Source organism: Molossus molossus, unplaced genomic scaffold, assembly GCF_014108415.1.
Source record: "Molossus molossus isolate mMolMol1 unplaced genomic scaffold, mMolMol1.p scaffold_m16_p_13, whole genome shotgun sequence".
Lineage (NCBI taxonomy): Eukaryota > Metazoa > Chordata > Mammalia > Chiroptera > Molossidae > Molossus > Molossus molossus.
In genome coordinates, this window is record NW_023425348.1 from 11,289,477 (window position 1) to 11,302,650 (window position 13,174).

The 13,174-nt window shown below is 43.5% G+C and overlaps 1 protein-coding gene across 1 annotated transcript in view; it reads right to left on the bottom strand.

Annotated features, from left to right (window-relative positions):
* SMIM35 (small integral membrane protein 35) overlaps positions 1-8,735 on the bottom strand; it is a 46,261-nt gene extending 37,526 nt beyond the window's left edge. The window contains exon 1 of the mRNA XM_036258219.1: positions 8,540-8,735. Within this exon, the coding sequence (XP_036114112.1) occupies positions 8,540-8,735 (196 nt within the window). The remainder of the gene's footprint in view (positions 1-8,539) is intronic.
* Between the last annotated feature and the right edge of the window lie 4,439 nt (positions 8,736-13,174).

The window sequence follows — 13,174 nt, forward strand, 5'->3', positions numbered from 1 at the left end:
GGACCCAGTGGTGGGGTCTCCTTGATCTTTTGAGCCCGGTGCTCTAGGAATGACTCTTGTGTGTGTTGTGTGGGTTATCCTGTTGAATTTGGGTATTCATTTCTGTTGTCCCATTTGTGGGTGGGCCCAGCCCTCAGGCTTGTTGACTGTGAGTCTCAAGGTCAACCACGTCATGCCACTGTTATACAGATGCTGACAGACAAAACCAGACTAAACCAAAAACAACACACACACGATCATAAAAACAACAGACTCAACAAAAAGACTCAAATACAAACAAATTAAAAAACCAGAAAAAACATACACATAAAAATTTTTTAAAAAGAATACTGCCTTGGCCAGTTTTGCTCAGTGGTTAAAGCATCAGCCCACAGACCAAAGAGTCATGGGTTTGATTCCAGTAATGGGCACGTACCTCAGTTGTGGTTCAGTCCCTGGCCCTGGTCGGGGTCGTGCAGAAGGCAACCAATCAATGTGTCTCTGTCACGTTGATCTTTCTCTTTCTCCCTTCCTCCCACTTTATCTGAAGATAAATGGAAAAATAGCCTCAGGTGAGGATTAAAAAGAAGAAAAAAGAAAAAGAATACTAGAAGACATGAGACCAGAAGAATTAGAGGAAGAAAGAAGAAAATAAATAATATGAAAGGAAAGAAGGAAGAACCCAGAAATATGGTAAGTATAAAAGAATAAAAATAGAAGATAAGGAATGAAATAATGATAATAATTTTAAAAAGTAACACTACTAAATAAAATATAGAATAGGAAAAGAAAAGAAAATTTAATTTAAAGTAATAATTAACAAAAATAAAGAGAATGATAAAGAAAAATTAGACACAAATAAAAGATAGCACTAAGAGAATATGGGGCAAAAGACAGAAGAGGGAGAAAGAAAATCCAAACCATTCAAAAACAAACAACACCACCACCTTTGGATCTACTCTGTGTGGAGCTCACTGGATTTTGCTTTGATGTTGTTGGATCTGACCCCTTGGTGTGTGGGTCCCTGTCCTCTTGGATAGTTCTCTGGTGCAGGCCAATGTAAATCACTGTCCCTGCCTCACCTTGGGCAACCTGGCTGAAGACCTGCAGGGCAGAATCCCAGGTAATATGGGGAGCCGGGCTTCCCTCGCCCAGAGGCTGGGTCTGCTTTGGGGCTCGCCCCTTGAATGGACTTGTTCTCAGCTGCTTTCCCTTCCCCCACGGGACTAGGCTCTGTCGGGGATCCAGTGCCAGTCAGGATGGTTTCAACAGATTTGCATTGGGGGTGGTGCCCATAGCTTGTAGGATGGGTGGATGGGCACTTCCTCTCCTTCTAGAGCTTCAGCTCTGCCTGGGTTACTGGCACCTCCTTGTCACCACAACTGGTAGGAAGAGATAAAAAAAACAGACAAAAATAAAACAAAAAACCACTAGCCCTGCTTGGCTCTCTGATCTTTCAGCACAGCTAGCTCTTGCTGGGCAGGGTTTCTGCCCCGGCTCCCACCAGGCCAGATGCCCAAGCCCCCCATACCAACAAGCCCGGCTGCGTGGGCACAGATTCCCAGCCTAGAGCAGCTCCACGGGTGGGGAAGAGGGCACCTCTCCTTCACTCCAGATGGGTAAGATCGTGCCTCTTCGCCGAGACTGGCAAAGCCCTGTCTTGCTCTCCACTGAATGCTCTTCCAGAGAATAACTGGCCCCTCAGATTCACTGCTGGGTGGCCTGCTCAGGCCCCTCCCCAGGTCCAGCGCTCTGCTGAGTGGCCCCTCCCACAGTCCCTGATCAGGGCAAGCATTCCAGGCTGCTGCTGCTACCGAGCACCCACCCTTTGCCTCGGATAAGGCAGTCTGAGTCCCCCGCAGTGGGCTGAATTACCACTGATTCCTACTGCCCAATGTTACATGGGCTCCCCTTCCTTTCTCTGGTGCTCTGGTTTGGAGACCCATGCATGGGGCTGAGACCCCACACCCCAGGGGCCCGGAGCGGCACCGCTGCTTCTTCCCTCCAGTTTCCCAGCCAGCACTGGGCAGCTGTGCAGTTGGCTCAACCACCCCCATCGCCTCCTGTCCTCTCCCCAGGCTCCCTGCTCACAGTATTTCTGATCAGCTTTTCGTAGCTGGTTTTTCAAGCGGAAGTTCTGCAGTTTAGCCACCAGTTCAGTCTGATATTGGGACACGTGGACAGAACTGTCTTAGACTGCAGCCCTCTGGCCTCCCCTATCACAATTACTTTAAATGTAAATGGGTTAAATATTCCAATCAAAGACATGAAGGCTGAGTGGATAACAAAAGAAAACCCTCACGTAGACCGCCTACAACAAACTCACTTCAGATCGAAAGACACGGAGATTGAAAGTAAAAGGATGGCAAAAGGTATTTCATGAAAATAGAAACAAACAAAAAAGATGGGGTAACAATACTTATACCAGAGAAAATAGACTTTAAAGCAAAGGCTATATAACAAGAGACAAAGAAGGACCCACTTCTTGGTATATTTACTTGTGGATATTTATCCAAAGAAACACAAACACAAAAGTAAAAAAAATTAAAAAAAAATACATCCATGTGTTCATTGCAGCATTATTTACAATAGCCAAGATATGAAAGTGTCCATCAACAGATGAGTGGATAAAGAAGTAGTACACACATACCATGGAAAGTGAATCACCTATAAAAAAACAGAATAAAATCTTGCCATCTGCAATGATATAGATGGACTTAGAAGGAATTGTGCGAAGTAAAATAAGTCCGACAGAGGAAGACAAATGCCATCATACTTCACTTAGATGAAGAATCTAAAAAACAAAATAAACAAACAAACAGAACAGAAACAGGCTACTAGATACAGAGAACATGTTGAAGGTTGCCGGATGGAAAGCGTGTGGGAGGGGTTGGAGAACAAGGTCAAGGGAACAAAAAGTACAAATTGGCGGTTACAGCAGAGTCATGGCCAGTAAAGTACAGCACAGGGAATACAGTCAGTAATACTGTAATAACTCTGTATGGTGTCAGATGGGTACTAAATTTATCAGGATCATTACTTAGCAAGTATATAATGTGCAATTACTGGTTTGTACACCTGAAACTAATATAATAGTTATGTCAACTCTAATTTAAAACCAAAAATAATATTTTTAAATATATCCACAAATCAATTAACATGATATACCACATAAACAAAATGAAGAATAAAAATCATATGATCATATCAATAGGTGCAGAAAAAGCATTTGACAAAACCCAGCACCTATTTATGATTTTAAAAAAAACCTCTCAGCTAATTGAAATTAGAGGGAACATATTTCAACATAATAAAGTCCATATATGACAAACCTCGAGCTAACATGACACTCAATGGAAAAAAACGAAAAGTGTTTGCCTTAAGATCGAGAACAAGACAGGGATGCCCACTCTCACCACTCTTATTCAACGTAGTACTGGAAGTCCTGGCCACAGCAATCAGACACTAAGAAGAAATAAAAGGCATCCAAATTCTAAAGAAAGAAGTAAAATTGTCATTATTTTCAGACAACATGATACTGAAAATCCTAAAGATCCCACCAAAAAACGAGTAGAATTGATAAATTCACTAAAGTAGCAGGAAACAAAATAAATATTCAGAAACAGGTTACATTTTTAAACACCAGTAATGAACTACCAGAAAGGAAAACTAAGAAAACAATCCCACTTGCAATCGCATCAAAAATAATAAAATGCCTAGGAATAAATTTAACTAAGGAGGTAAAAGACCTGTATTTGAAAAATTATAAGACACTGAAAAAATAAATTGAAGAAGATACAAATAAGTGGAAGCATATTCTGTGTTCATGGATAGAAATAATTCACCATTAAAATGTCCATAGAACCCAAAGCAATTTATAGATTCAGCACAATCCCTATCAAGATACCAAAGGCATATTTCACAGAACTAAAACAAATATTCCAAAAAATTATAATGGAAACAAAAAAGACACCAAATAGAGCCATAACAAGCTTGAGAAAAAAAGAACAAAGTTGGAGGAATCATTCTACCTGATATCAAAATATACCACAAGGCCATAGTAATCAAATAGCATGGTGCTGGCTTAAAAACAGACATATAGATCAAAGGAATTGTATAGAGAGCCCAGAAATAAACCCACACCTGTATGGTCAATTCATATTTGACAAAGCAGTCAAGAATATAGAATTGGGGTAAAACAGTCTTTTCAATAAATGGTATTAGAAAAATTGAACAGATACATTTAAAAATGTGAAACTAGACAACCATTTTACATTATATACAAGAATAAACTCAAAATGGATTAAAGATTTAAATGTTAGACTCAAAACCATAAAAATCCTAGAAGAAAATATAGGCAGTAAAATCTGAGACATTTGTCATAGCACTATTTTTTCTGATATATCTCCTCATCTAAAGACACTAAGAAAGGAGAACAAACTAAACCTAGAGCAATCAGAAAAAAAGAAAATAGTCAAGATTGAAGTGGAAATTAATAAAAAGGAAAAAAGAAAAACAGAAGAGAACATAAAGAAAACCAGAAATTGATTCTTTGAAGAAGAAAAAAGAAAAACAAGATTCAATTTATAGAATCAGTAAAGAATGAGGGGGCATTACTACCAACATTACAAAAATAAAAAAATATTATCAGAAACACTGTGAACAATTGTATACCAAAAATTAGATAACTTACATGAAATGGACAAAATCCCTAGGAAGACACAACTTCTAAAACTGACTCAAAAACAAATAGACTCTCTGAGTAAATATAACAAGTGGAGATTGAATCCATAATCAAAAACCCACACTCAAAGAAAAGCCTAAGCTTCTAGATCTTCAATACAGAAGTTTATGAAACATTTTTTTAAATATTTTTTTTCTTTTTATTGATTTTTGGAGAGGAAGAAAGAAGAGAGAGAGAGAGAAACATCAATGAGAGAGAACATCGACTGGCCGCCTCCTGCATGCCCCCCACTGGAAATCAGGCCCACAACCTGGGCATGTGCCCTGACCAGGAATCAAACTGGCAACATCTTGGTGCAGGGTCGACACCCAACCACTGAGCCACACCGGCTGGGCTGGAATACTTTTTAAATTAATAGCAATTCTCCACATACTCTTCCAAAAATAAATAAATAAAAGAGAAGACATTTTCCAACACATTTTATAGGGCCAAACTATCCTAACACCAAAACCAGACAAAGGCATTACAAAAAAAAAAAAAAAAAAATGACAAGCACTGACCACTCACCTCCACCCCAGGCTAAACTGGAAACAGGACTAAATTTGGGAACGGTCACCCTGAATAACCCGCGGAGGACTAGCTGAAGAGAAGTTGCATTGCCAAGGATTTCCAGAAGAAGCTACACCAGGGCTGCATCTGCACAGCAGCTTTGCACACCATGGTGGGAGGTGCGCTCACAGTCAGCCAGCCTGGGGCTCAGTCCCATGCAGGAACAGGCCAACAGTAATCCCGGCTCAATTACAACAGGAGGGCCCAAGTAACCCACACAAGGGCATTCCCAGAGGTCCCAGCTCAGCAGCTCAGGAGACTGTGCCACTGGGCCCCATAGGGCACCTGCTACATAAACCCACCCCACGAAGACTGGGAGTCAGAGAAGTTGGATCTAATATTCAGAAGCAAACACAAAAAGACAGCCAAGGAAGGAAAACAAAGAAACAGGCCCCAAATCAAAGAACAGGAGGAATATCTAGAAAAAGAGCTAAATGAAAGGGAGGCAAGCAATCTATCAGATACAGAGTTCAAAGTAATGGTTATAAGGATGCTCAAGGAATTTAGTGACAACTACAACAGCATGAAAAAGAAGATAGAAACTATGAAAAAGAACCTCTGGTCACTACATAATACTAAAGAGATCAATCCAACAAGAGGATATAACCCTGGTTTAAAAACAAACAAACACAAAATGTATATCCAATATAGGAGCAAAAAAATATATTTTTAAATTTCTGGAGAACTTTGAGAGATCAACAGCAATACAATCATAGTAGAGGACTTTAACATCCTTCTAATATCACTGGATAGACCTAGATAAAAAAATCAACAAGGAAACAGAGACCCTAAATGATACAATAGATCAGATAGATTTAATTGATATTTACAGAACATTTCACCACAAAGATGCAGAAAATACAATCATTTCAAGTGTGAGTAGGACATTCTCAAATATAGATCACATGTTAGGACACAAACTAAGTCTCTAAGTTTAAGAAGATTGAAATTATATCAAGCATCTTCTCAAATCACAATGGCATAAAACTAGAAATCAATTATAATAAAAACATTCATGGAGGCTAAATTGCATGTTATTAATCAAGGAATGGGTTACCAATGATATCAACTAATGAAAATGAAAACAAAGACACAACAACACAAAATCTATGGGATGCAATGAAAGCAGTTCTGAGAGGGAAGTTCATAGCACTACATGCCTACTTCAAGAAACAAGAAAATTTTCTAGTAAACTATCTAACCCTGCAATTTAGAGAATTACAGGTAGAAAGAGAACAACAAGAAAAGCCCAGAGTAAGTAGAAGGAAGGAAATAATATAGATTATAGTATAAATAAATTACATGGAGACTAAAACAATAATACAAAAGATTAATAAAACCAAGAGCTGTTTTTTAAAATATAAACAAGCTTGATAAATGCTTCACCAGAATCACCAAGAAACAAAGAGAGAAGACCCAAATAAATAAAGTCAGAAGGAGATGAAGTAAAAACTGACATACAAAGGACTGTAAGAAACTACTATGAACAATTATATGCCAACAAATTGGACAACCTAGGTGAAATGGACAAATTCCTAGAAAAATACAGTCTTCCAAAACTCAACCAGGAAGAGTCAAAAACCTGAGCAAACCAATAACAGCTAAGAAAATTAAAGCAGTAATCAATAAACTCCCAGCAAACAAAAGCCGAAGTCTAGACAGCTTCACCCAGAGTTTTACCGAACATTCAAAGAAGCAAAACATCCATTCTCCTCAAACTAAACCCCAAAGGAAGGAAGACTTCCAAGCTCTTTTTATGAGGTCAGCATAATTCTGATCCCAAAACCAGATAAAGACATGGCAAAGAAAGAAAATTACAGGCCAACATCCCTGATGAACAGAGATGCCAAGATCCTCAACAAAATATTAACAAATAGCACCCAGCAATATATTTAAATATATTCACCACAACTAAGTGGGATTCATCCCAGGGATGCAAGTCTGGTGTAATATTTGCAAATCAATAAATGTGATACAGCCTGGCCGGTGTGGCTCAGTGATTGAACATCAACCCATGCATCATGATTTGATTTGATTCCTGGTCAGGGCACATGCCCAGGTTGTGGGCCCGATCTCCAGTGGGGGGCGTGCAGGAGGCAGCCAATTGATGATCTCTGTCATCGATGTTTCTCTCTCGCTCTCCCTCTCCCTTCCTCTCTCTCTCTCTAAAATCAGTAAAGAAAAACAATTTTTTTAAATAAAATAAATGTGATACACCACATAAAAAATGTAAGGAAAAAAATCATATCTGAAGAAAATTTACCAATTATGTAGTAACAATAAAAGAACAGGTAGCTCCTTCCTCCCAACTAGACGCAAGGGGTTTGGAAAGAATGAATAGGTGGAGCACAGGATTTTTAGGGTAGTGAAAATACTCTGTATGATGCAATGTTGGGTATGTCATTATACATTTGTCTAAACCTATAGAACGTGCAACTCTCCGAGTGAACCCTAAGATAAAGTATCTTTGGGTGATGACAATGTGTCAATGTAGACTCCTCGGTTGTAACAAATGTATCACACTGGTGGGGGGATATTGACAGTGAGGGCGGTGTGCTGTGGGGGGAGGGGGCAGGAGTCTTTGGGAAATCTCTTCCCCTCAATTTTGTTGTGAAATTCAAAGTGTCTGAAGAAATAAGTCCTTAATTTTTTTTTTAATTAGAAACATTGGTTTACCTACTGCCTCCTAAAATTTCAACCTCGCTCTCAACTAGCCTTTCCACTCAGCATCATGAATGCGCACCGTTCCGGCGGTCCTCCCCTACGTCTGGGCCACCTGCAGACTCGCCTGGGCGGCCTGAGGTCCGGGAATGAGATGGGGGTCAGGCCATCTGGGAGGGAACATTGTTACTTCGGGCCAGATCAGGTTTCAGTCCGCGCAGATGTCAAATGGAGACGAAAACGTTCGCTTCCCGAGGTTATTGTGTTCTCCCGTGGTTATCAAGTGAGCTGCTTGTGCACACGGATGTAGTGTGGTTTCTGACACATGACGGAGACATTTTCTACAATAGTATCAAAGTGTTGGCAGCTTCGCAGCAATTTGTCAGCAGCCTTGACCACCGGGACAGAAATCAGCAAGGCACCGGGCCGGGGGAGCCCCCCCAGATCTCCACCCACCCGTGCTGTCCAAAAGCCCACCTCTGACCCGTGACACACGCGTGAGAGTGGGCAGAAAAGTCTCCTGCAGATCACAATCTCCCATGACATGAACCGGGGCTGAGTGTGTCAGGCCCCTTTCTCTGTAAGTGCTGCTGCGTGATCTGATACCACGTTCAGATGACATGAGCATGTCGCCTCCTTCCAAGCACACAGGAAGATCAGCGTCATCCTTGACATTGCTGATAAGGTTTATGAAGAACCAAGAGGAAGCCTCAAGAAAGCCCAGGTCCTGGTCCCCACTTATGCAGAATCGCAATCTTCCCGTCAGGTGGTTCTCGAGCACCTCGGCCCTGGGCCGCGACATGCACGTGAGCTTCACAGACCCCAGCTGGCGTCGGAACCAAGTTGTCCTCGTGATTTAGACCAGTCAGGGCAATTGTTCCCAAACGGTTCACAGTCCCCTGAGCATCTTTCAAACAATGGAGCTACCTTGGACTCACACCAGACCTGTCCAGTCCAACTCCGCAAAGGTGGGGGGCAGACACCCGCGGTTCACAAGCTCCCCGGGGAGTCTCTGATGGCCAGGGTACCCCCATTCGGTTCGGAAGGAAAGAGGGCTGGGTCCTGCCAGAGTCTAATCTATGACAGTCAGTACAGGGAGTTTCCCAAAGAAAACAGTTCAAGTTATCTCACAGTGAAGAGGAAGGTGAGAGTCATACTGAGTATACTAAGGGTAGACACAAAGAGGTTTAGGTTGGGTCATGTATTGAGTAAGAGCCGAAGATAAATAAATATTTTAGATTTCTTGGTAGATGCAAAAAAGAAGTATTCCCAAGAACACTTAGCTTTTAATCCTTTTTGAGTAAGAACAAGTGAACGAGAAAAGGCGAAGCGAGCTCATTTCTACTAAGTGAGCCCGAGGGAGAAACTGACGGCTGAGCGTCAACCCTACTTCTACTGGGGTGACCCTGAGAGCAAGGACCCGGTGGGTATCCAACAACAGGGACAGAGACGGAGAGAACATACAAAGACTGAGCCTTGGCCCCGACTCAGGCTGCTGAGGGTAGCCTCCCAGACAAATGACACCCCAAAGCTCAACTCTCATGCCCTGGCGCTGGACAGTCTTGGGGTCACAGTGGGGCCAAGGTATCATCAAGGGGGGGCGGGGTTCACATGCTGCCAGCCCCAGCCATCTCTGAAGACCCTCGCCTTAGACTGTGTTGCCCAGAGACCCCGGGGGGGGAGGGGGCTCCATGAACAGAAGAAGCAAATGACGTATTTCAGCCGCCACCAGTTTGGAGCCAAAGCTGTGGTCACTCTCCTTGGGACAGTCAAGGCCAAGGCCCTTTAGCTCAGCCTAAGCACATGACGCTGTGGGCTGGGGGTCACGGTGCCCTCGCCCCGCCCTAGGGCATCCGTTGTGTCTTGGGAAGGTAGCTGCACAAAGCAGCGGGTAGTGTCTCAGGGTGGTCACTGGGCTCTGGGAGGGGCCTTTCGGGCTCGGGCGGAGCCGGAGGACTCTCCCCCCCTCCACAGCGGCGCTCCCCAGTGTGCTACCTGGGCTTTTTGTTTGTTAATAGTTCCGCATTTATTTTCCCTTGTTTAGGAAAAATAATTAGAATGTCGAATCTGGATTTCGTGGGCGTTATTGCTCATGACAAGGTTAAAGGAGGTATTTAATTTGTAAAAGTGAATCAGATTTAAGAAATCTATGAAGTAAATAACAGGACAGGTGGTTTAGGGATGAGGCAAAGGTCATAAAGTGTTTGAGAAGACACAGCTCCGGATGAGACAGTGGGTGACAGGCAGGCCACCCCGGAAGGGATAAAGACGCATTCTGGGAAGAATCACCCTCCTGAACTCACTCAGTGCCACAGGCCTGGGGCCAGGAGGGCGGGGGACCTGCCCCTCACACCCATCCGCACGGCGGGGAGCAGCTCCCAAGGGGCGGCCAGAAAGCGGGTCCAAACGGAACCCAGAACGGGGAGCCACCGGGAGCCACTGGGCCGCTGGGAGTCTGGCGTACTTGCTCCATCCTCCTCATTTCCCCTCATCACTGTTCAGTGTTGTACAATGGTCACAGGTACTCGAGTAAAAGTACAAATACAATGTACAAGTACTCGAGTGTGAGAGTGCACTCAAAACCTTACGCGTGGGAGGCAGGATCCACATCGCTGGGCGACTGTGAGTGTATGTCACTCACTACACTGACCCTGCCTGACTGCTGTCCACCCTCTGTGAACTGTACCCTGCTAGAGGCTGAGGGGGGAGGCCCGGGAAGTTGCTGGGGGGACCACAGAGTGCAAACCAGCCCACGCTGGGTGTCAGGGGAAGGGTACTGAGGGCCCAGGCTCCTGGGGGGGAGCGGGATGGGGAAGCTCTGTAAAGTCTAATCACGTCCCGGAAGGAGCTCAGGACTGTACCATCACGGGGGAGCCACTCTGAACTTCAGGTTCATCTTCTGTCAGTGAGGAGCTAGTGAGTGATGCATGCTTAATGGCATTGCTGTGAGGCTCGTGTGCGGTGTGAAGGGAAGGGCTTTGGGGAGTCACAGAGCACCCTCCTTTCCCAGCAGTCTCCCAGGCATGGGAGGGCCCCATGGAGGGTTGGGGGTTTGGTGGATGAACAAAATGTTACCTTGAGACATGCTAAGGTCTGCATGATGGGATAGAACTCCACCCTGAATGCATAACATACATGTGAACAGCTGAGGTTTGCATGATGGCATAGAACTCCACCCTGAATGTATAACATACATGTGAACAGCTGAGGTCTGCATGATGGGATAGAACTCCACCCTGAATGTATAACATACATGAGAACAGCTGAGGTCTGCATGAGGGCATAGAACTCCACCCTGAATGTAGAACATACATGTGAACAGCTGAGGTCTGCATGATGGATAGAACTCCATCCTGAATGTATAACATACATGTGAACAGCTGAGGTCTGCATGATGGCATAGAACTCCACCCTGAATGTAGAACATACATGTGAACAGCTGAGGTTTGCATGATGGCATAGAACTCCACCGTGAATGCATAACATACATGTGAATAGCTGAGGTCTGCATGATAGGATAGAACTCCACCCTGAATGTATAACATACATGTGAACAGCTGAGGTCTGCATGATGGCATAGAACTCCACCCTGAATGTATAACATACATGTTAACAGCTGAGGTCTGCATGATGGCATAGAACTCCACCCTGAATGCATAACATACATGTGAACAGCTGAGGTCTGCATGATGGCATAGAACTCCACCCTGAATGTATAACATACATGTGAACAGCTGAGGTCTGCATGATGGCATAGAACTCCACCCTGAATGTATAACATACATGTGAACAGCTGAGGTCTGCATGATGGCATAGAACTCCACCCTGAATGTATAACATACATGTGAACAGCTGAGGTCTGCATGATGGGATAGAACTCCACCCTGAATGCATAACATACATGTGAACAGCTGAGGTCTGCATGATGGCATAGAACTCCACCCTGATGTATAACATACATGTGAACAGCTGAGGTCTGCATGATGGCATAGAACTCCACCCTGAATGTATAACATACATGTGAACAGCTGAGGTCTGCATGATGGCATAGAACTCCACCCTGAATGCATAACATACATGTGAACAGCTGAGGTCTGCATGATGGCATAGAACTCCACCCTGAATGTATAACATACATGTGAACAGCTGAGGTCTGCATGATGGCATAGAACTCCACCCTGAATGTATAACATACATGTGAACAGCTGAGGTCTGCATGATGGATAGAACTCCACCCTGAATGTATAACATACATGTGAACAGCTGAGGTCTGCATGATGGCATAGAACTCCACCCTGAATGTATAACATACATGTGAACAGCTAAGGTCTGCATGATGGCATAGAACTCCACCCTGAATGTATAACATACATGTGAACAGCTGAGGTCTGCATGATGGCATAGAACTCCACCCTGAATGTATAACATACATGTGAACAGCTGAGGTCTGCATGATGGCATAGAACTCCACCCTGAATGTATAACATACATGTGAATAGCTAAGGTCTTCATGATGGCATAGAACTCCACCCTGAATGTAGAACATACATGTGAACAGCTGAGGTCTGCATGATGGGACAGAACTCCACCCTGAATGTAGAACATACATGTGAACAGCTGAGGTCTGCATGATGGGACAGAACTCCACCCTGAATGTATAACATACATGTGAACAGCTGAGGTCTGCATGATGGGATAGAACTCCACCCTGAATGTATAACATACATGTGAATAGCTAAGGTCTTCATGATGGCAAAGAACTCCACCCTGAATGTATAACATACATGTGAACAGCTGAGGTCTGCATGATGGGATAGAACTCCACCCTGAATGTATAACATACATGTGAATAGCTAAGGTCTGCATGATGGCATAGAACTCCACCCTGAATGTATAACATACATGTGAACAGCTGAGGTCTGCATGATGGGATAGAACTCCACCCTGAATGTATAACATACATGTGAATAGCTAAGGTCTTCATGATGGCATAGAACTCCACCCTGAATGTATAACATACATGTGAACAGCTGAGGTCTGCATGATGGGATAGAACTCCACCCTGAATGTATAACATACATGTGAACAGCTGAGGTCTGCATGATGTCATAGAACTCCACCCTGAATGTATAACACACATGTGAACAGCTGAGGTCTGCATGATGGCATAGAACTCCACCCTGAATGTATAACATACATGTGAACAGCTGAGGTCTGCATGATGGGATAGAACTCCACCCT